At 40.8% G+C, this 20,666-nt stretch overlaps 1 protein-coding gene across 4 annotated transcripts in view; it reads left to right on the forward strand.

The window, feature by feature from the left end:
* LOC146571129 (electrogenic sodium bicarbonate cotransporter 1-like) overlaps nucleotides 1-20,666 on the forward strand; it is a 35,047-nt gene that overhangs the window by 4,632 nt on the left and 9,749 nt on the right. For 2 of the 4 annotated variants that reach the window (XM_085280131.1, XM_085280130.1), the window contains exons 2-16: nucleotides 851-924; nucleotides 1,795-1,962; nucleotides 10,292-10,424; nucleotides 12,095-12,255; nucleotides 12,346-12,525; nucleotides 12,762-12,857; nucleotides 13,448-13,524; nucleotides 14,352-14,509; nucleotides 14,608-14,695; nucleotides 15,568-15,722; nucleotides 16,631-16,747; nucleotides 16,866-17,040; nucleotides 18,519-18,652; nucleotides 19,557-19,819; nucleotides 20,510-20,562. In XM_085280131.1, the coding sequence (XP_085136257.1) occupies nucleotides 851-924; nucleotides 1,795-1,962; nucleotides 10,292-10,424; nucleotides 12,095-12,255; nucleotides 12,346-12,525; nucleotides 12,762-12,857; nucleotides 13,448-13,524; nucleotides 14,352-14,509; nucleotides 14,608-14,695; nucleotides 15,568-15,722; nucleotides 16,631-16,747; nucleotides 16,866-17,040; nucleotides 18,519-18,652; nucleotides 19,557-19,819; nucleotides 20,510-20,562 (2,032 nt within the window). The remainder of the gene's footprint in view (nucleotides 1-850; nucleotides 925-1,794; nucleotides 1,963-10,291; nucleotides 10,425-12,094; nucleotides 12,256-12,345; nucleotides 12,526-12,761; nucleotides 12,858-13,447; nucleotides 13,525-14,351; nucleotides 14,510-14,607; nucleotides 14,696-15,567; nucleotides 15,723-16,630; nucleotides 16,748-16,865; nucleotides 17,041-18,518; nucleotides 18,653-19,556; nucleotides 19,820-20,509; nucleotides 20,563-20,666) is intronic. The other 2 variants (XM_085280132.1, XM_085280133.1) reach the window with 1 other exon arrangement.

Below are 20,666 nucleotides of genomic sequence, written 5' to 3' on the forward strand. Positions count from 1 at the left end.
TGTCCTGTTTCCTCAAATTCTTTAAGGACACACTGCAGACCATGATGAGATATGCAAAGATTTAGGTGATAGCTCTTTGGGACTCACCTTGTTGGTGCAAAAACAGTGTTTTATGCCTGTAACTGCCTTATCTTTTGGGATATGGGGACAAATTGTGTGTTTTTTGCAACAGACTGTTAGCAACAAAATGCCCTAAAGATACATTTTAAAATTGATTCTTTGCCAAGTTGTCTGTTATGTTTACACACAATACTGTTTCATCTTTTTTTTTCAGTTAGGTGCTTTTTTTTTTATGTTTGAACGATTCATAGGTCAGTGTTAAGTGGCTTGCCAAAGAAGCCCTTCCTATAAAAATGGTCAATTACTAGACTGAAAATCAGTGAAAAAGCAACCAAAGTCCAAAGAACACATTTGAAAGGCATTCAGAAATCCTGGCGAATGATTGTTCAAGAGTCTGGCTTCTTGGAATCAAGAATGAGGGGTGACTTGAGAGTTTTTGCACAGTACTGCATCCTTCAATAAAACGTCACTTACAAGCCTGAATAAAATTTGTGCTAACGTTAGATAGATAGATCTTGGAATGTAGATGTTACTTTAATATCCAACAACATTTCACACTGAATAAGAATCTTTTTTCAGGATTGTGTTTCACAGTAAGTTGAATTTCACTCCGATGGTCATAAAAGTGACATTACATTACAGTACTTTTTTTTTCTACTTTGGAGCAGCTGTGTAGAGGTGTGATAGTGGATACAGTGGTCAGAGGATGTTGAATATGGGGCCATAAGTCATCCTAACCCATGTCATGATCTTTATGTAACATTTTTAATTCTTTTTTTGTTCCTTTTAGAATGGAGGATGAGGCAGTCTTGGACAGAGGAGCCTCGTTTGTCAAACATATCTGTGATGAAGAGGAAGTGGAAGGTAAAGACACATTGCAGCCCACTATCTTTAGCTTTACGTGATAAGTGTAATGTATTCCCATTTTTTCCACACATACTATATGCAGTCCTGTGCAAGCAAATGTGAAACCAGTCATTTCTTTCACCCTCCAGAGTATCAGTGCAGAATTAGACATATAGGATAAACATTATCCACTTCCTCTAACGTTTCTGTACAGGAAGATGTCTCTTCAAGTTGTCTAATCCTGTCCAGTTCTGGCTGTCAGCTAAACCCGCAAAAGAATGCATCTGGAGACACCCATATGAATTTACTGAGGCATCCACATACTTCACGAAACCACTTCTTTTAGATGAACACAAAGCAAAAATACTTGGGGATTATGTCGAGCTGCTTGTGTGTAAGCAGTAGCTGCAAGAGCCTCCTGTGCTCGCCTGCACAGGAGTCTGAAAGAAGAGCGTGGTTTTGTGTTGGCCTTTTGTTTTCTGCAAGAAAACAAGGCTAACCATCAAGTATGAAAGATTATTTAACCCTAAAAGAAATGTTTGTGAAATGCATGGGTGAAGAGAGCTGCATCACTAACTGGGTCAGTTAATCTCAGTCTTCTCACACCCACTATTCTTTCTAATTACTTCCTGGAGACATTAAATCATCCTTTCCTGTACGAGTCTCTGTGTAGGAAGTCACTGGCATTTCTTTAATTTTGCAATTTGATGGCATACTGTGAGAGGAAATAGAAATGTTTTAACATTTCACACTACATCACACTACAGCGGCAGTTTTTCTCCTGTCGGTGGACGACGCAGATTACCCAGTTTTTGGGATTAAAGTGATTTATTTTCTCTCCCGTGTTTGTCATCTGATCTGCTTGCTCTCTGCTTTATGTTGTGACAGGTCATCACACTGTGTACATCGGTGTCCACGTTCCCAAGAGCTACCACAGGAGGAGGCGCCACAGACGCAGGCCTAGCCACAAGGAGAAGCGGGAACGACCTGAACAGAGCGCAGAAGGGTCCAAGTCCGACGGGGAGAATGTAGACATCAGCGTCCTCAAACCTCTCAGTGAGTCGTGGTGACACTAACATGACGTTTAGTAAAAACAGTGTGCATGAAATCATCTATGAGAGCCACGTTGGTGATGGATAAATCGCTCCTGAGATGAGCTTTAAGTCATCTGGATTAAGTCCAGTGCAAATTACAGCCTACAAGATATCAGTTTTCCCTAGTAAGGAGGCAGAGCAATGAGGGGTGGGTGGGGTGCGAGGGGCTCTCTTTCTTTAAGCAGCAGCCTGCACTCAAGTGAATAAATGCAGCAGGGGAATGGGAACATGCTGAGCACTAATCTGAAAATGACGCTGGAATAGCTTAATGTGTGTAAAGTAAACAAAAGGGGGGGGTGTTACCTGTCACCTGATGATTAAACACGGCACTCTGAGATTTGTGGGAAAGGATTCTCAGAAGCTAAGTGGTAAAACGGAAGATTTAGCACAAATGGCAAGATATAGAGATGTTAAACGAGATCCTTAAGACCAAATGACAAAGTAGTACTCATACGGTGTCTGTGTGGATGAAAAAAGACTGCAAGATTGTCAACAGTATTCTAATCTTACTGTTGCTATAGGGCAAATACACCCGGTCTGTCCCTATAGAGAGGCTTAGAAAGCTGACATGGTTGAACCATTAATCCCCTGATTGTTTTCTACAGCCTGAGGAATTAAAACAGACAGAAATTGCATTTAATGAGGAAGAAGGGACATTTTTTTAATTAGGTAAAACAGGTGGGAAAATCTGAACCTCACAGTCTTCAATGGCAACACTATGATTTGGCTTCAGTGTATAGTAAATGCGTGTAATTGTAATAGAGAGCCCCAAAGTTGTACCTCCTCTTGGGTAAATCATCGTTTTTGTTTTTAAGAGTCCCAAAACGTTACATCTGGTATGAGCAAGATTCACAATTATCATTACTGGAATTCACCATAAAATGATGCTGGAAACTGGTACAATAAGCTGGTGAATTTGTTGTGTGTGGTGGTGTCGGATATATTTGAGCAAGGGATTTGCCGCTTGACTCATCAGGGCATGTGTGAACAATGACAACAGGGCCACAAAGGCCAATAGGATCAAGGTAAACTGGTATTTCCACTGATATTTAAAGTTCAGATGAATCCTTAAAGGGTACCTGTTCAGTTTCATATTTAAACCTGAGACTCCAAATAGTTTCTTTAGGTGATCCGAAGTTCAGAATAACCCTTATTTAGCTCACTATCAAAAGCTAGTTTTTTGCCAGGCTTGCATCAGTACATGTATATCAGTAGAAGTTTACACAGCCAGTAAAAAAGGAAAGGGTACGACTTTCAACATGTTTTTATGGGTCAGGCACTTTAACTCACATTAATATCAATCATAGGGGCTTTTATTGGAAACATATACATTTAAAAGGAAAAGAATTGAAAGGCAAGGCAGCACTTTACATCAAAGGAATGAACGGCCCCACCTGCGATCCACAGCGACTACTTGATAATGATTCCTTGGACATTGCAAACAACCATGTGTTGTGACACATCTTTCACCCTCAGTTAATGGTTCAGATCAGTATAAGTGCGGCAGTTAGGAAATAAAAACTTGCCATTTCTTAAAACGTAAACCCTGTAGAGAGCGTTACATGTAAGGTGCGTATTTGTCCAACAGTCACCACAAAGCACAAATGGCATTTCTCAAACGACCAGTAAATAAATCTAAATCTAAAACCATATGAACATGCAAACGTGTGCAAAAACTGGCCTCGATCATGCAGTTTCTGTATGGAAATGCACAGAAAAAGAAACAATATTTTTAATTTGAAGCAAATATTTAATCAGTCGCCATATAAATGTTGCAAATCATGGTAGCCCTAGGTAGTTTATAGAGTTTCATCAAGAATAAACCAATCGTACACACCGTACAATTATTCTAGTGGTATGATGATGATGCTGGGCTTTGGTGTAGACCCTGAGTTCATACATTGTGTAAAACAAGCTGATTTAGCTTGTATATTAACCCTTAGGTCAGCTTTCTTCTTGACTTGTAATTTTTGAACAGAGGGTGGGTGGGTGCAGTGCTTACGTAACCATCTTAAGGATATCCCCTTGTTTTGACATCAAATATCGCCCCCAACCTCCTACACAAGACCGCAATCACAAGTTGTATAAGCATTCAAAAGACTACAATCAAACAAAAGTTCAAAGACAGTGAGCAGAGTTTCATAACAATAGGCACCTTGTGTGGACAAATAATAGAGGTGAAGGTGAATAGAGTGATGCTATGATTTGGAGTGACACCATTGAACGAGGCATACTGGAAGAGGCGATCCACCAGGAAACTGTGAAGCATTCCAGAATTATTTGTAAGACAGCCAGTAGATTCATTGTTCCTCCTCCAACTGTAGAATGAAAATAGAAACCTATTAGTTTGAGAAACGTACCACAAATATTAATTTTCTGTGTCACCAAAGGACTAGTTTGTGAATTGTTACCTTCCTTCTAATCAGAGGGTTGTTGACTGGCTGCTCCAGTCTGCATGCCAAAGTATAATTGGGCAAGATATTATAGATTTAAGAGTGCTCTGAGTTCCCAAGCAGAGTAGAAAAGCACCATGTAAGAAGGAGTCCATTTACCATTCCTTAAAGTACAGCCAGTTCCTAAAAGTAGACACGAGTTGGAGATTTAAAAATGAAATGCACGACTCGGGGTTGGGCTCCATTATCAAGAAACGGGAGAGAGTCTGAAGGGATCTGCATGAATGGGTGAATAAAGCACGAGTAGATACAATGATAGGCATTGTCCATTGACCACTTTTTGGCTTTGTTGACAATTTACAATTGCATCTTTCTTGGTTTTGCCGGCGTAACATTGAGTTGTCTTTTCACAGGCTCTCACAGCAGCCCCACAGCTGAGTAATCTTCTCTCCTCTGACGCTGTAATCCTCTGTTACACCTTATGCTCAGATGTAAACCAGCCTGAGTGCTTAGTCATTCAAAGGTGCCACAATATGAGAGGAGCTTTGTTCCCATTAATCTCTCTCTATCTACAGTAGGTGTCATGGGCCCTGCCTGATTACTTTCTGAGTCATGCAAACTCCACCGACTTTAAGTAAACGCGGAAAAAACTAACATCAGCTTACATAAGAATAACTTCTTTATCAATTAGTTGATTTTTTTTTAAAATACTCTCAGACTTGTGACATAAGGTGACATAGAGACAGATATGTCTAGAGAATGCAATCAGAGACTGTAGTTTGTTTTCTCAGTTAGTAAGAGCTTTATTACTTGTTACATTTGGATAAAACTTATATAGCACCAAATTACAACCTGTCCTCTCAGGACACCTAGAGTAGCAACTAAAGTCATGACCTTACGGTTTTACAGAGAGAAATTGCTGTTTTGATTTTTTTTTTTTTTTTTTTTTTTTGCTGGATAGAGGCCAATGGCAAGAAGCAGCCTCAGGGAACATCTGTCACCACAACCGGCTGGGGTGAGGAGAAAGTGAAAAGATGAGCACAGAGCGACAACATTCACTAGTACAGCAAGTAACAACAGATCAGGAACATGCAGTTCCAGAAGCAACTATATGTGCAGAAAGGTTATGTGCAGAGAGAAGAGAAAAAGTTAATAATATGCAGTAGCACCATAAAATCCAAGGGAAGCAGATATTATAGGAGAGTTGCTAAGTGCATCATGTGAGGCCTCCCTGCAACTGGGCCTAATGCAGCAAAACTTATCAATGAAACTTGAACAGAAAAAAAGTGTTTGACACCTAATCTTAAAAGTGAAAAGAGTCTATGTTTCTTAAACCAAATTAGGAGCTGGTTCCACTGGAGAAGAGCCTGATAGCTGAATGCTGTGCCTCCCATCATACGTTTGGAAACTCTGAGAATCAGAAATAGGGCTGCACTCTGAGAGGCACGTGCTCTTTTGGGAATATAAGGTGCTACGAGGTCTTTAAGACACAATGGAGGCATGGTTATTTAGGACATACTCAAGTAGAGGAATTTTATATTTAAATCTTGATTTAACAGGGGGAGCCAACAAAGACTAACCAAAATGGGAGGAATCTCAAGAATTACAATTGTCCAGCCTGGAAGTAATAAATGCGAGGTAGTTTTTCACCATCACCCTGAGAAAGTATGTTTTTAATTTAAGTAAGAGTAAGAAGATAATAGAAGGCAGTCCTAGAGGTTTGTTTACTGTGTGAATTTTTCTGAACGAAAAGGACCTGATGTTCCTTCCTAGTGGTCTTGGAGTTTAAGGTACTTCCATCCAGAGAAAGTATTTGGTTGGATGGCATGTTTCCTAAATCTTTACAGCCAAATATGATCGCTTCACGATTCTGAATTTATTAGGAGAAAAGTACATGTCATCCAAGCCCTAATGTCTTTAACAAATAGTCCAACTTATTTACATCCAGTGTTGGTCAAGTTACTTGAAAAAAGTAATCAGTAACTAATTACTGATTACTCCCCCCAAAAAGTAATCCCGTTACTTTACTGATTACTTATTTTCAAAAGTAATTAATTACTTAGTTACTTAGTTACTTTTTAAAAACACGATTTACAACCTGAAGAGGTGATAAAGTGATAGATCTTTCAGCCCAATTCTACTTTTTCTACATAATCCATCATACAAAATGTAATCAAATGGAAAAGTCTCTTTTTTTAACTTGTTTTATCAGTTTTAATCTTTTAACTTCATGCATCAAGCAAAACATTTAATTATATGCAACATTCTCTGACTTGAATAAATTAGTTTAACATTTAAACCTATTTTCTACACATTCCAGCACATAAAATAAAATATTTTTTGTGTTTTCACTCACTCTTTCAAACAGATGCAAGTAAAACACAGCAGAAAATAAATAAAGTCAAAGACTCAGCGGTCCTTTTGCTCTATTTTCACCTGTAAAGCAGGAGCAGGGTAGGCGGAGGGTTACCCTGGTGCAGGTGTGCTGCGGTCAGTTGAAGAATCCGCGCGAGTGTCTCTGTGAGTTTCCCATCACGTCGTAGCTACTCGGTGCTTGCTCGGAAGTTTAGGGGTTTTTTTCGCTGTAAAAAGAAGTTTTCTTCCCACGCACGATGGACGCTAATGTTTTTGTCACTTTTTATGGAATCAAACTCAAAGTAAGGTCAGTACTTCCACACTTTAAACGCTGCACGCTCATACTCTCTCCCGCACTCGATATATTATCCATTGTTGATCTGCACACAGCTGCTGTCACCAACGTCGCACTTGCTTACGTCACTGTCATGAGACATTCTCGCAAAAAAATCACGGTTTTAGTAACGCAGTAACGCAGCGTTCCTACGGGAAAGTAACGGTAATCTAATTACTGATTTTGCAATAGTAATCCCTTACTTTACTCGTTACTTGAAAAAAGTAATCAGATTACAGTAACGCGTTACAAGTAACGCGTTACTGCCCATCTCTGTTTACATCTCCTGGTTTTATAGCTGTGCAGAAGAGCATATACGATGAAAATTATCAGTTGTATCCTTTCTAGTATTTGTGATCTTTGATTAAAGCCATTATTTGTGATAGCAGCTCTTTTCTTTGGCTTTGCTTGCCAGAAGGACAACATCATTTGTCATTCGTAAAATGCCTTTCTTTGGTTACACCATTTTGATGTACTGTGATGGTATTTTCCTATCTAAAAATGAATTTAATGCAATGTTGAGGCCATCATTCTCAACTGTTCGGCTACTATAGTGATTTAATTTGTAGTGATTAAAAACCTTGAGCATTCAGATGAAAACTAAGAGTAATGACAGGGGCATGATTCATTGCAAGAAATAAACTTGTCAAGGGCTTTTCAATTTGGGTGTCAGAGAATAATAATAATAATAATAATAATAATAATAATAATGGATTGCATTTCTATATAAATGAGAGTAACGCTTAAAATCTTAGCTCTTGGGTTTTACAAATAACCCCATCTTAACTTACAAACCTAATAGCACTGTATCACCCCAAAAGAGCACTTTGCTCTCAGATTTAGGCTCCTAGGGAATTGAATTTAAAAGTAGAATGGAAGGCAGAGCCTTCAGCTTTCAGGCGCCTCTTCCGTGGAATCAGTTCCTCGTTAGATTCAGGAGACAGACGACCCTCTACTTTTAAGATTAGGCTTAAAACTTTTCCTTTTTGATAAAGCTTATAGTTAGGCTTCCAATGATGCATTTAGCATTTCTTCTCCACTCCCCTTTTTACACTATCTATGTGATTATATGCCACTCTGCATTTAACCATTAGTTATTATCAATCTCTGGCAATCTTCCACAGCATGTCTTTTGTCCTGTCTCCCTCTCCTCATCCCTAACCGCTCCCCCTCCCTGAGCCTGGGTCTACTGGAGGTTTCTTCGTGTTAAAAACTGGAGTTTTTCCTTCTCATTGTTGCCAAGTGTTTGCTCATAGGGGGTTCCACAGAGTTGATTACAGACTGGAAAATCAGTGGGCAGCAGGAGAGCAGACCTAACACAGAAGCTCAAACTGAATCTGTCATCCATATTTAAATGTCCGTTCTAGCTCACACACAACACACACACATAAACAAACTCCCACGTTCCCATACTACTGTATCTCTCTAAAAGATCTTAACTGCAAACAGTGTTTGAAGGTTGAATAAGAGGGCAGACTCTACTGCGTGATGAGCTACTCTTGGCATAAACATTTTTTTCCCTCTTGAGTGAACCACCTTTTATATTTTTTTGTTACCCTATTAAATGAAGGTGTGCATGTTGCCTCTACCTGAGATGCTTTACTCTCCCTGTTAGGAGTTTTCAACTGATGTGTGCAAATGTCAAGCAGAGCTTTGGCTATGGGGGTTGTGCTGTCACAGAACATGAGCATACAGTGTAACAAGATTGTCCCAGACAACTAAAGCCCCAGTTGAAAGTGCACATACTGACAGATATATGTAGCCCTACACTTGTAAGATTTTCCACTGCTTTCACCGATCTAAACCCACATAATCCTGTTGATTCTGGCAAAAACTGTAGAGCAGACGACTCAAAAATTGCGTGTAACCACAACGAAGGCCTGGTTTTCATTGGTAACACCAGCTGTGAAACGTAAGAGGCGAAGAGTGTTTTGTACACCATATGGTGTCAGTAAGTCATATTTGCAAAAGGACAGCAGAAAGGTGCTGTGGGTGTGAGGATCTCCTATGTTTTGGTTTTGCATCCTTACTGAAGGTTCATGCATGGGATCCTAAAGGTGTTTCATGCCCCTTTTGAGTCATTGGTCTTAACCTTCACATGACCTATTATTAGATGCGCTGTCTATATTAGAACAGTTCCAGCTGTACTATTTTAAAAACAAACAATCTAAATTAAGCTTTGGTGCGCTGTTTCAGGATTAAAAGGTTACAGGTGCCGTTACGTTCTTAAGCTATCAACCTGCAGAATCCTGACTGGTACAGTAAATCAAGGCACCTTCATAAATAGCCTCTTGTGTCTTGCTCTTGACCTCCACTTCGTTGCCTTACTTCATCGTTGCACAACTTTCGCAGAAGAGTTAACAAGAACAAGCAGTTCTCACATTTCATTTTGTCAAGATTCTTGTTAAACCCGGAGATTGCTGTTTTATTTTTGGTTATCAGAACAAGATCATAACTTGCATAAATAAACACTGGTTACATAATTTATTATGAATAATAAAAAGAAAAATCTATATGCCTAGGCTGTCTTACTGTGGAGGTCACATCACCTTTCTTGATGTCATATTCCTTAATGGTCTTCGTGTTTCTGATTGAAGTAATAGAAGTAGAAGATAAACATTCAGGGGAGGTTATCAATGCATGAGTGTGCTGATTTAAAAAAAAAATCTTGGTTAACTTTCTCAGAAGGAAGTAAAATGTGTTTTACTGAAAATCTTGTGTTGCCAGGCTGTTTCCTTCCAGCTAAGATAACACTGTTCTTTTTACAGGGTCATGTGCTTTCACCTTATTCGCAGCGCAATCTGCCCCCCACAAAATCTTTAAAGCTACCTGAAATGCTAAAAAACATACTATGTAACATCCCAACCAGGCTGCAGCTGTTTTGAATAGTAATTAAAACCTCTGATGTTTCTCTAACAGTGAGAGATGATATTCGAGCAGTTGCAGTTTAAGCAAGTCTGCTATGCAAGATATACTGTGGTCTCACGCTTACAGAAAATACTGTTTTGATGTCAGACAGATGCATGCCAGATTGTCAGACCAGTCAGCTGTTTGAGCTTTCTATTCTGTGCATGATTATGCAGCTGCAATTTCTTTCCTATACAGGAAACCTTAAGTTCTGCACAGCAGGCATCTGTGTAGCTTCACACAATGACAGCAACTACACTGCTGATTTGTTTGTCCACTAACTCAATTCTTTCTGCTTGCAGTTTCTCCTGCTGAGAGAATCCGGTTTATCCTGGGAGAGGAGGATGATGGCCCACCACCTCCCCAACTCTTCACTGAGCTGGATGAGCTTCTGGAAGTGGACGGGCAGGAGATGGAGTGGAAGGAAACTGCCAGGTGAGCTGCTAAGGCAAATGTGCTTACAGCTTATCCCCCCCCCCCCATTTCACTTTAAGAGCCATGGGAAGTGGCTCACCATCCCGTGACTGGAACACAATCCCTTATAAATAATCATGTTTTGTGTGTGTAGGGAAATAGGCAGTGCCCTAGTGAACTCCCAGTCTACTCTTATCTGATCGAGATCTATAGTACCTGATCTGTGAGACCCGGAAAAGGCAGCAACTCCCACATGATCAAAACAGGCCTCAAGTATACAGGGACATGTGAACTTTTGGCATGTATAAGTGGAATCACTACACTTGTTAAAGGATTTCTTTTAATTCACCTGTGGCGTGCTCAGTATTACAATAAATCATCAGTTATTCCAGCTAATCAAGCTAACATTGTGCGACTTTCATATAGAATTATTATTTTCAAATGTTCCTGGAAGACTATCAGTAAATTTTATCTTAAACCTGACCTTCTCTGATTTGACCTACTTACCCTGTTCACTGCAGTGCTACTGATTACATGGGGGGGGGGTGTTACCTTGGTATAACTTACAGTGTTGGCTTTTGTCATGGATTAGGAGGTAGTACATTATAATACACAATGGTTGTTGTTATTATCATTATTAAGCTAACAAACCAGCAGATATACAACATCATGAACGCTTCAACTTTGTTTGTCTTTTCTGACTAAATCTGATCACTGAGCAGCAATTAAATCAAATGTAAGACTGACCAGTTACTTAGTGTTTGAGGTAATCCTGAAGTAACGATTAATGTCACCTACTCTGACCCCTCAAGTAAAGTGAAGCTTCATGCTGAGGACTACCTTGTTACTTTAGCATTACGTTTCCATTACTTGCTATTCCTTTGTCAGTTTTTGCACAGATAAGCGTTGTGTCAAGCTTTGTCTATGGAGCGTTCTTTGAGAAGCATCGAAACAACGATAAGGAGCTGTTGTGTTTTTCTGATTCTTTGTCTCATTTTGTAAAAAGAGCAATGGGATTACACGGAAGGACATGTAAGTGAATGCCTTAGGACTCGCATTGTCTCCGTGGCCAAACTCTTCCCACAGCAAGACGGCCCGTCACAGACACGTGGACCGCAGCCAACCAGAGAGATACTCTATCCCCAGTGGAAACTCCATCCCCAGGCCTCATGAGAATGGTTCTTTGTAGTGGTGACATCTGAGGCATTATTATTAAAAAGAATCCTTGTCCTGAGCCTTACCTTCGAGGCTGAGCTTATCCGTGGCAACAAAGTTGAAACGTTAAAATGGGATCTTGTTTGAACGCCGTTTCCGAGCAATGTGTGGTCTAAAGTTTCCAGAGAAGGCTGTCACCATTCCAGTGAATAGCATGCTTTCTAAAGTCTAGTGATTTATTTTTTATTTCTACGCGTTTCTGCATCCCACATTTATGCATTGTGAAGTGTGACAGCTTCAAAACATTGCACTGCTGTTTTGTAAAGAGGACAGAATCCATATTGTCGCCATTTGTTTTCCGCCTTTGTTTATTTTTAAACCTCCGTTACCTTTGATTTTGACCTCAACCTTCAGGTTGAAGATGAAAAAAGATGATGGATCGTACATTCTTCTGCTTCTGAGCACAGTCACTTGTCCAATTCCGGTATGGTTCACGCATATTTTGCCTCTTCTTTATTTTCTCCCACTCTGACCAGGTGGATCAAGTTTGAGGAGAAGGTGGAGAAGGGAGGTGAACGCTGGAGCAAACCTCATGTGGCCACGCTGTCCTTGCATAGTTTGATGGAGCTGAAAACCTTTATCGAGAAGGGCACGATCGTGCTGGATCTGGAGGCCAACTCGCTGCCACAGATTGTCGGTGCGTGAGGTTGACTAGATCGAAAGTGCTCCTGAAGGTTTAGAAAAGCCCAACTGCTACTTACGCTTTTCAATCTGTCCCCTCTAACAGAAATGATCACTGACAGCCAGATTGAGAGTGGTCAGTTGAAGGCAGACCTGAAGGAGAAGGTTACATACACCTTGCTGAGGAAGCATCGGCACCAGACCAAGAAGTCCAACTTGCGCTCTCTTGCAGATATTGGCAAGACTGTTTCCAGTGCAAGCAGGATATTTTCTAGCCAGGAGACTGGTAATGCAGAAACTCTTATTTCTCCTTATCAACTCAAACACCTTCTCCTAATTTTTCTGTTCATTTTTAACTCTTACTGTTTTAGGCTTTTCTTTTTTTAACACAAACCTGTCCCCTTTCCCTTTCTGTTTCTCCTCCCCCTCCCCCCTATCTTACTGTACTTCTTTTCCTCTCTTTTTTTCTTTCCTCCCACGGGGGTCTGTACTTTCTGACTTCCTGCATCTGGGGTGCAATAGCCCGCAACCCCCTCGAGCACCCTGTGCCTTGTTTAAACCCACAAGACTCAGAGGAACCATGTGAGGTCATGAGGAGCTCCAGCATGGGATACCTCTGTAAGTGAGGTCATAGCCCTCCAGCTGAAAGCAGCATTGTTGGAATGTAGTCCCATGGAAGGCTTGTGTGAATGGAGATAGACAATTGTAAATTAGAGAGGAAAAAAATGCAATAGTGTTGAAGTTTCATTAAGTCAACTGTGTTAAAAAAAAAAAAAGGCTTAATGTGTTTATTCATGAAATCAGCCTGGAAACGTATGTGGTGGACAAAAGCTAAATATTCATTTTGCCGTAAATCAAATAGTGATAGACTAATGTTCTCCACCATTGTCAGTAGCAGAATTTCTAACCGAGTTCCAGAGTTTACATTCTCAGTTGTCTGCCAGCCGTTGCTTAAACAACTATTTACGTGTATAAACAGCAGACCTAAAGCAGTCATCTATCATGCTCTCTTGTCTCTGACTGTCTGACATTTGTCCTAAGTCTTAAGCCCTGACACATTTAGCTTATTTCTCAGGTTTCCGTCTCTTTTCAGCCTCTTTCTCAGCCAAAAATATCTTCTTCTTTTTTTCTTTTTTCTTTTTTTAAAAAAGTTCTGCGTTCTTGCCCGTCATCCTCTTTGATCCTAACAGAATCTCCCCTCTCTGCAGGTAGTCCAACTACAACCCACCGAAACCTCACCTCCAACAGCCTGAGTGACTTCTCTGATAAGCCAGAGAAAGATCAGGTAATGTGTTTCGATGTGTTATTTGCATAGAGTCATATGGGTTTTGCACCACCGCTGTCAATGTTCACAAAGCAGCACTTAGAAAGGGCATCTACTGGGCTGTATGAGTGCTTCAGCATGCTGCAACGTAGACTGGAGACTGACCCCAGAGTATGTAGAAACATTAGCTTTATTAGTGTTTATCCACACTTTGTCAGGTGTAGACAATTGGCAGTTAAGCCATGGCAGCACCCGATTCTCTTGCACTGGCACTGCAAGGTGGAGGGCGTAACACATGTGAGCCCCAGATGCTAATAAATAAGACACCTTCCATTCTTCTCTCTGGTCTGAGTAACAACAGCTTACTGTCTTTGTTGTGTGAGTTTCTGTCATTCGCTGTAGTTTCTTTCGCTGCTGTGACTCATGACAACTGTAAATGGGCTGTATTGTCTGCGTTTTTCTGCAATCATGGAAGTAGTTAAACAGTAACTGAAATCACCCTCAAGCAACTGTTTATAAAACTGTGCATTGGTCAAAATGGTGTGTTTTTCTTTAAGATTTTAACAAGGGCTTTGTTAATCATCTCCCTTAGTTGATGTAAGTTTTTACAGGCTCAGTTTAGATCTCTGTGAATCCAGACTGAGGATGTATGCTTATTGGACGGCATAAAATCAAACTGCTGTTCAGCACATAATTGAAGGAAGGGCAGGTACTGCCTGTTCCTACACACTTATACTGACATCAACAAAGCACACCACTAGGTTTGCATGTACATGATACCCTAATCACTTCTACAAGAGGAAATTTGTAGCCTAACCCTAACCCCCCTCCCACCTCCATGATTACAGCTGAAGAATAAGTTCATGAAAAAATTGCCCCGCGATGCTGAGGCTTCAAACGTGCTGGTCGGGGAGGTAGATTTCCTGGAAACCCCCTTTGTGGCTTTTGTCCGTCTGCAGCAGGCTGTCATGCTTGGGGCACTCACTGAGGTCCCTGTGCCCACCAGGTAAAATCGTCCAAGGTCCAACTTGCAACATTCGAAACACTGGCCAAAGTCTTTGAGATTCTCACTTTGTCACATCTCATTTTCTCATCTTTGTTTAGATTTCTCTTCGTCCTTTTGGGTCCCAAGGGCAAAGCTAAATCATATCATGAGATAGGAAGAGCCATCGCTACCCTGATGTCAGATGAGGTATGAAGTAACTTCGTATTTGTTGGTTTAATTTCTCATGTGGACTAAATTTTGAACTGATTGTAATAATATGACCCACAATGGAGACTGACTGACTACCGGTACTTTTTTTTTTTTTTTTTTTTTTTTACTAGTTTTACTGTTTTAACACATTAGATTTAACTTAACTAGCCTCTGACTGGTTGTGAACTTAAGATGATGGTTTTGGGCTATCCAGTTGCATTCATTAAATTAATGTTAACCCTTCCTGTTGCCAATTGTGGTTGGAGTCAAGTCTTTGTTTTTCTTGTATCATTATGTCTCAGTGAATGGTCTGTCCAACTGAGAGGTTAATTGTTAATCTCTGTGTTACAACTTTTTGACCCACGTTTGTTTTGGCATAAGCAGATCATATGCAAAGAAAAATGACAGGTTTTTTAACCTGCTCCACCTTTAAACATCTCTGTGTCTCTGCTGTGTAGCTTCACTCCTGGCTTAACGTCTCAGTGTTGTCAGGAATGTTAGCTGATAGCTCATAACATTCTTAATCCTGAGATCACCTGGTGGGCAATTTCCCACAGGCCTCAGCTCTTTCCAACATATCTTTCGAGTAAACACGGTGAGATAGGAAGTGTTTTTCCAGGATTTCCTCAAGTTAAACTTTACTCCCATGAAAACTTTATGAGCCGTTCTCAGCCGTTTTTGAGTCATCCCCTCGTAGTACTATCCTGCATGCCTGTTTCACTGCTCGTGAGACGCACAGATATTGATTCATTATTTGGGTACATGGTAATTAGAATATTATGAACATTTTGTTATGCTACTTTGTTAGAGTTAGGGGACACAGTGAATTGTTGGTTACTAAAGCTCCACTTATGCTTGTGTGCTGGCAGGTATTCCACGATATTGCTTATAAAGCAAAGGACAGGCAGGACCTGCTGGCTGGTATCGAGGAGTTCCTGGATGAGGTCATTGTCCTGCCCCCTGGCGAGTGGGACCCTGATATCAGGATAGAGCCACCAAAGTCCCTGCCTTCTTCGGACAAGAGGTCCGCTGCTAATCCACCTAATCCCAATGAATGATGTCGCTGCATATAAATCTGTTAAATCTACAAAATGTTATGTGAACATAGACGTATTTATGCAGACGTAAAAATAAAAGGGGGGTTGGGCAGTATTAATGTTTGTCCAACATGATTTTTTTTCTACTTTGGTGCTGTGCTGATGTCTGTATGGCTTTCCATATGTATATCAGCGCCAGGGGACTCAAAAGCACTGTTTTTTTTGTTTTTGTGGAAGTTGGACGAGCAGCAGCAAATCAAGAGAACGTGGGCTTTAGAGAAAATGAGAAATTTTTGGGCTTTAGAGAAATGCACTCAATGCACTGGAGTGTCATGGGACACTCAGTGCATCCCATCATGCACCAAGTGTCACTGTATTTAGATGCCACCCAACACCAGTTATTATTAATCTTTTTTTTCTCTTTTACTCAGCCTTTTGCCCCCTCTCCTTTCTCTCAACAGACCATGGCAGATGGTTGTGTTCTGTAGGAGGTTTCTTCCTGTTAAAAGGGAGTTTTTTTTCTTGCTACTGTCTCAAAGTTGAGCAGTGTTTTAAAGACAACAAACTAGGATCCTTTGTTACACAGTTATACATAAAGTTTCAACATAAGCTGCAGGCCAAGTGCAGGTCAACCTTTTCAGAAACTGAGAATCTTACTTCTTCTCTCAAACCTTAGATAATCTCTTATTTCACCGATGTGATTAAAGACTATTGTAAATAAAAATGTATGCAGCTTGTATTATATATGCATTATGCACTTGCATGTATATTTACGGTTTATTTGCCGTGATTTTCTGTTTTTGATGGTAGAAACATGACAGCGATCCTGCGATCTTCATGCTTGAGTTAACTGAAAGCTTGTGGGCTTTTATTTGTTTGCTTTCTGTTTTTAAAGGAAGAACATGTACACCGGATTAGAGGCACCTCAGATGAATGGCGACACTCCCCATGACACAGGACATGGAGGGGGTGGAGGACACCAAGTTGGAGAGGAGCTTCAGCGCACTGGAAAGTAATTGTGAAAATACTGTAGAGATAAAAAAATTAAAAAGAGGAAAAAAAAACACAGAGGAAGAATACGCGAGGCGAACTATATTATGCTTGCTAACTTTAATGTCTCCTACTTGAAGGTTTTGTGGAGGTCTCATCTTGGATGTGAAGCGGAAATTGCCCTTTTTCGCCAGCGACTTCTATGATGCGCTGAACATCCAGTCTCTGTCTGCCATCTTGTTCATCTATTTGGGCACAGTCACCAATGCGATCACCTTTGGAGGTCTGCTTGGAGATGCTACAGAAAACATGCAGGTAATACCTCCCTCATCCCTTTGTGTTTAAACCCAGCATTCACACTGCTCTGGCATTTCTAAGACTGCTAAAACCTCTTGTTAGAGCCTAACTTGACATGCTTGTGTTTTATCGGTGACATGAAGAAAATCAGACTCTGTTGATACAAAATCTTGTGTTCGCTCCCTGCCGATGTCTCATCAGTCAAACAATCTCAGCAAAAACATTGCAGCATTGTGTGATTTCCTTTTTATGTGTATTTTTCTTTCTCATAGCCGTGGCTCTTCGCCGATGCTCTCTGGAATGCTGGTGTTTCTGCTTTTTGTTGACTTTATGTTTATGCTTTTCTGCCAATGTGATTGCCTCACTGTTGTTTGTTGCTACTTGTCTGTTTACACCGATACATTGTGTCACACAGTGTACTCCTCTGTTTTGAAGCAGTCTATTATTTCAACATTTTCAAAGAGATTCTCAGCTGACTAAAGCCCCTTATTGTTGCTCATGCACAGTGTGAATGTGACAAGGTTAAAGAGCTGATAAACAATGATAAACTGTCTCGATTTCCCAAATCCTTGCCCAACTCTAAATTTCTCCTCTGCTCACATGTGTGGGATTTGTCTCTTGCATTCTTCTACCTCTCACTCTCATAGCACATATTTCTGTCTGCCGTAAGCAAACACTGTCCATTTATGAGTTTCAGACTGAATTTATTTGCACAGTGTTTGCTGCTGTCACCGTCATCATCGATTTAAACCTTTAAACTAACACAACACACTGCAGCAGATAAGCCATGTTAATGTTGAGCTCAGAGGCTCACTCTGGATCCATCTGTCACACCTGCTGTTAGCAGGAAGCGTCGTATGATTGTGATATGTCGGCGTACAGCGCCAACCGCATCCACCCCGATGCCTCTCACAGCGCGGTGTAGAAGTATGGCAGGCTGAATGGTGATGAAGCTGCTTTCTTTGGGCTCTCATGTGACAGAGACCTGAGGAGCACCAGCCTCAGGAGATTTGCCCGGGCTGTAAATAACTACAGATCCAGATTAATCAGCCACAGTAGCCTCGTCACGGCTGTGTTTCTAATGACTCCTCCACCCGCCCCTCCCTTACCAATAGTGGGTTCTCAATACTCCTGCGTCGCTACACCTTCCCACTCAACAGAGGGATTCCCTGCCCTTGCTGGATCTTTCCCCATGTATGCTCACTGCTACAGCATTGTCATTATTAGCTTTTCATCCAGTGCAAGTTGCTTTAAAAAAATAAAGTGTTAAGAAAAAAACAAAAACCAACGTGAAGGGAAACTAAACAGGCCTGTCCTGATTGACCAGAACTGCAGCTGAGAATGGGGAAAACACTATTCCTGCGTGAGTAAGTAGGAATTACGCAATAATTAATGGGGAATAAAATGAGAAAGGATGCAGAATATTGTGAGAAGTGTTGTATGTAAAGTTTTCATTCTCCCCCCCCCCCCCCCCCCCTGCATGTACTGTGTCGTAGGGAGTGCTGGAAAGCTTCCTCGGAACAGCACTGACGGGAGCAGTGTTCTGTCTGCTGGCTGGTCAGCCCCTGACTATTCTCAGCAGCACCGGACCGGTGCTAGTCTTTGAAAGGCTCCTCTTTAGTTTCAGCAAGTGAGTATTTCATGGCTAAAAAGTCACTCAGCTGTACACAAGGGTTAAACAGAGGTCAAAAACAGCAGCAGTAGACTGTTTCAGATATTTGTAGATTACAGTCTCTCCCCAAAGGACAGATGCGTGTGTTTTATAAAGATCGTTGTGACCACTACAAGAGAAGTTAAAAATATAAGCACGAAGAATTCAGGGAGATTACTCACATTTAGTAGTAGGCTGGTGACTTTGGGTCAAAGGTTGCTTCACTGGAACTTTTTATTTATTTATTTTTTGCACTTACTGGTAATAAATGATTGTCACCTGGTTGTGTTTATGAGCTTTCACCTGTTTTGCCTTCTGCTTCCTGTCCCGACTATGTGGAAGACGAGAGCAGCAAGGACACGCCATGATGGTGTGATAGCAGTGCCTAAATTTTAGGTATACGTTATTGTGGGGATAAAATGTCATTTCACCTCAGTTCAAGGGAATTAAATACTGCCTACTCTCACTTCCTTCCAACTACACTGCCTCTCTTACCCCCAAAGGAGTCTTCTAGCGTTACCAAAAACACCACGCTGCATATGTTCCATTATTAATAATTCACTCTCATTTAATTTTACGCTGTGACTGAAGAGTGTTGTGGCGCCTGTGCCCTCTCAATGTTTTCGTGCTTCGAGTCAACTGTTGCCGAGTCAGTGGCAGCTGCTCACTACAGCTGTTGTGGATGCATGTTATCCTACAGCTGCAATAAAGAGAAAAACCTGCTGCCGTTTTCCCTTGGAGGACCCCAGAGCAATATTTATATACCTCTGAGCGCCTTGTATTTTCTGAAAGTGCCGGGAATTCTTGGGTGGATTGTAAAATAAAATATTGAGATGTAAGAGTTCCCTTGCTCACTCTGTGTGAAATGTATCCTCTCCCTCAGAGACAACGGCTTCGACTACCTTGAATTCCGGCTGTGGATCGGACTGTGGTCGGCCATGTTCTGTCTGGTGCTGGTCGCCACAGACGCCAGCTTCCTGGTGCAGTATTTCACACGTTTCACAGAGGAAGGCTTTTCGGCGCTCATCAGCTTCATTTTCATCTACGATGCTTTCAAGAAGATGATAAAGCTGGCCCACTACCACCCGATCAACACTGATTATGATCCCAACCTTGTCACTCAGTACGACTGCCGCTGCATGCCTGGTGCGTAGTCTTTACTATTGCTGCTGCTTCAGATAGAGAGAAGCTACCAGAGTAATAGGAAGAGTTTTACCTTCAACATTAGCAGTGGTATACCTCCACTCTGTTCTAAACCATCTTTTGCCTGAATTTTGGGCTTCTTTTAAAGCAGGGGTTACTCACTGCACATCGTGGGCCACATACAGCCCACTTTTATCTAAAAGGATTTTTAAATATAGTAGTAAAAAAACAAAGGTTTCTGTTATTTATTTGCTTACCTATTACTTTGATGCAATATGAATGAATGAGGGGTGAGGTCTTTAGAGTTAAAAGTAAAAAAAACTTATTCCCTTCCTGTACTTGAGACTTTACTGTGCCAATTTTGCTCCCCCAGGCCTGATGTTGTCTTAGAGTTTCAGGAATGATGATACCATGTGATGCTGAAAGTTGAATAGTCATATATGGTTTTTGTGTTGGATTAATTTGTCTTTTAATTTAGATTTAAGTTTATTTATTTATTTTTTTGTTTTTTCAGTGAAAATGATAGCAGAATGTGTGACCGTGTAGATATCGCTTTCTCAGCACTGCTGAGACACTGTTTTTGTGTCGCGTGACTTGCCAATATTCTTTGACACGGATTTAAAATGGCAAATGCATTTATTAGAAGACGTTTTCTTGTTTTAGTGATAAGATATTATGTTGTTTCTTCACTAGGCAACTCGTCAGAACTCTTTGATCTATCTGCCCTGACAAACAGTACTGATCTGGTATGTAGTGCCCTTGTGTTCAGTAACAATGAGTCAGAATTCACTGCTTCAAAGGCTGTTTTTTTTTTTTTTTTCTCTTCAGGCATTTTTTTGGGGGGGTTGAA

The sequence above is a fragment of the Mchenga conophoros genome, linkage group LG7 (genome assembly GCF_057382185.1).
Source record: "Mchenga conophoros isolate Kocher_MC1m ecotype Shallow Benthic linkage group LG7, M_conophoros_male_GT1.1, whole genome shotgun sequence".
Classification (NCBI taxonomy): Eukaryota; Metazoa; Chordata; class Actinopteri; order Cichliformes; family Cichlidae; genus Mchenga; species Mchenga conophoros.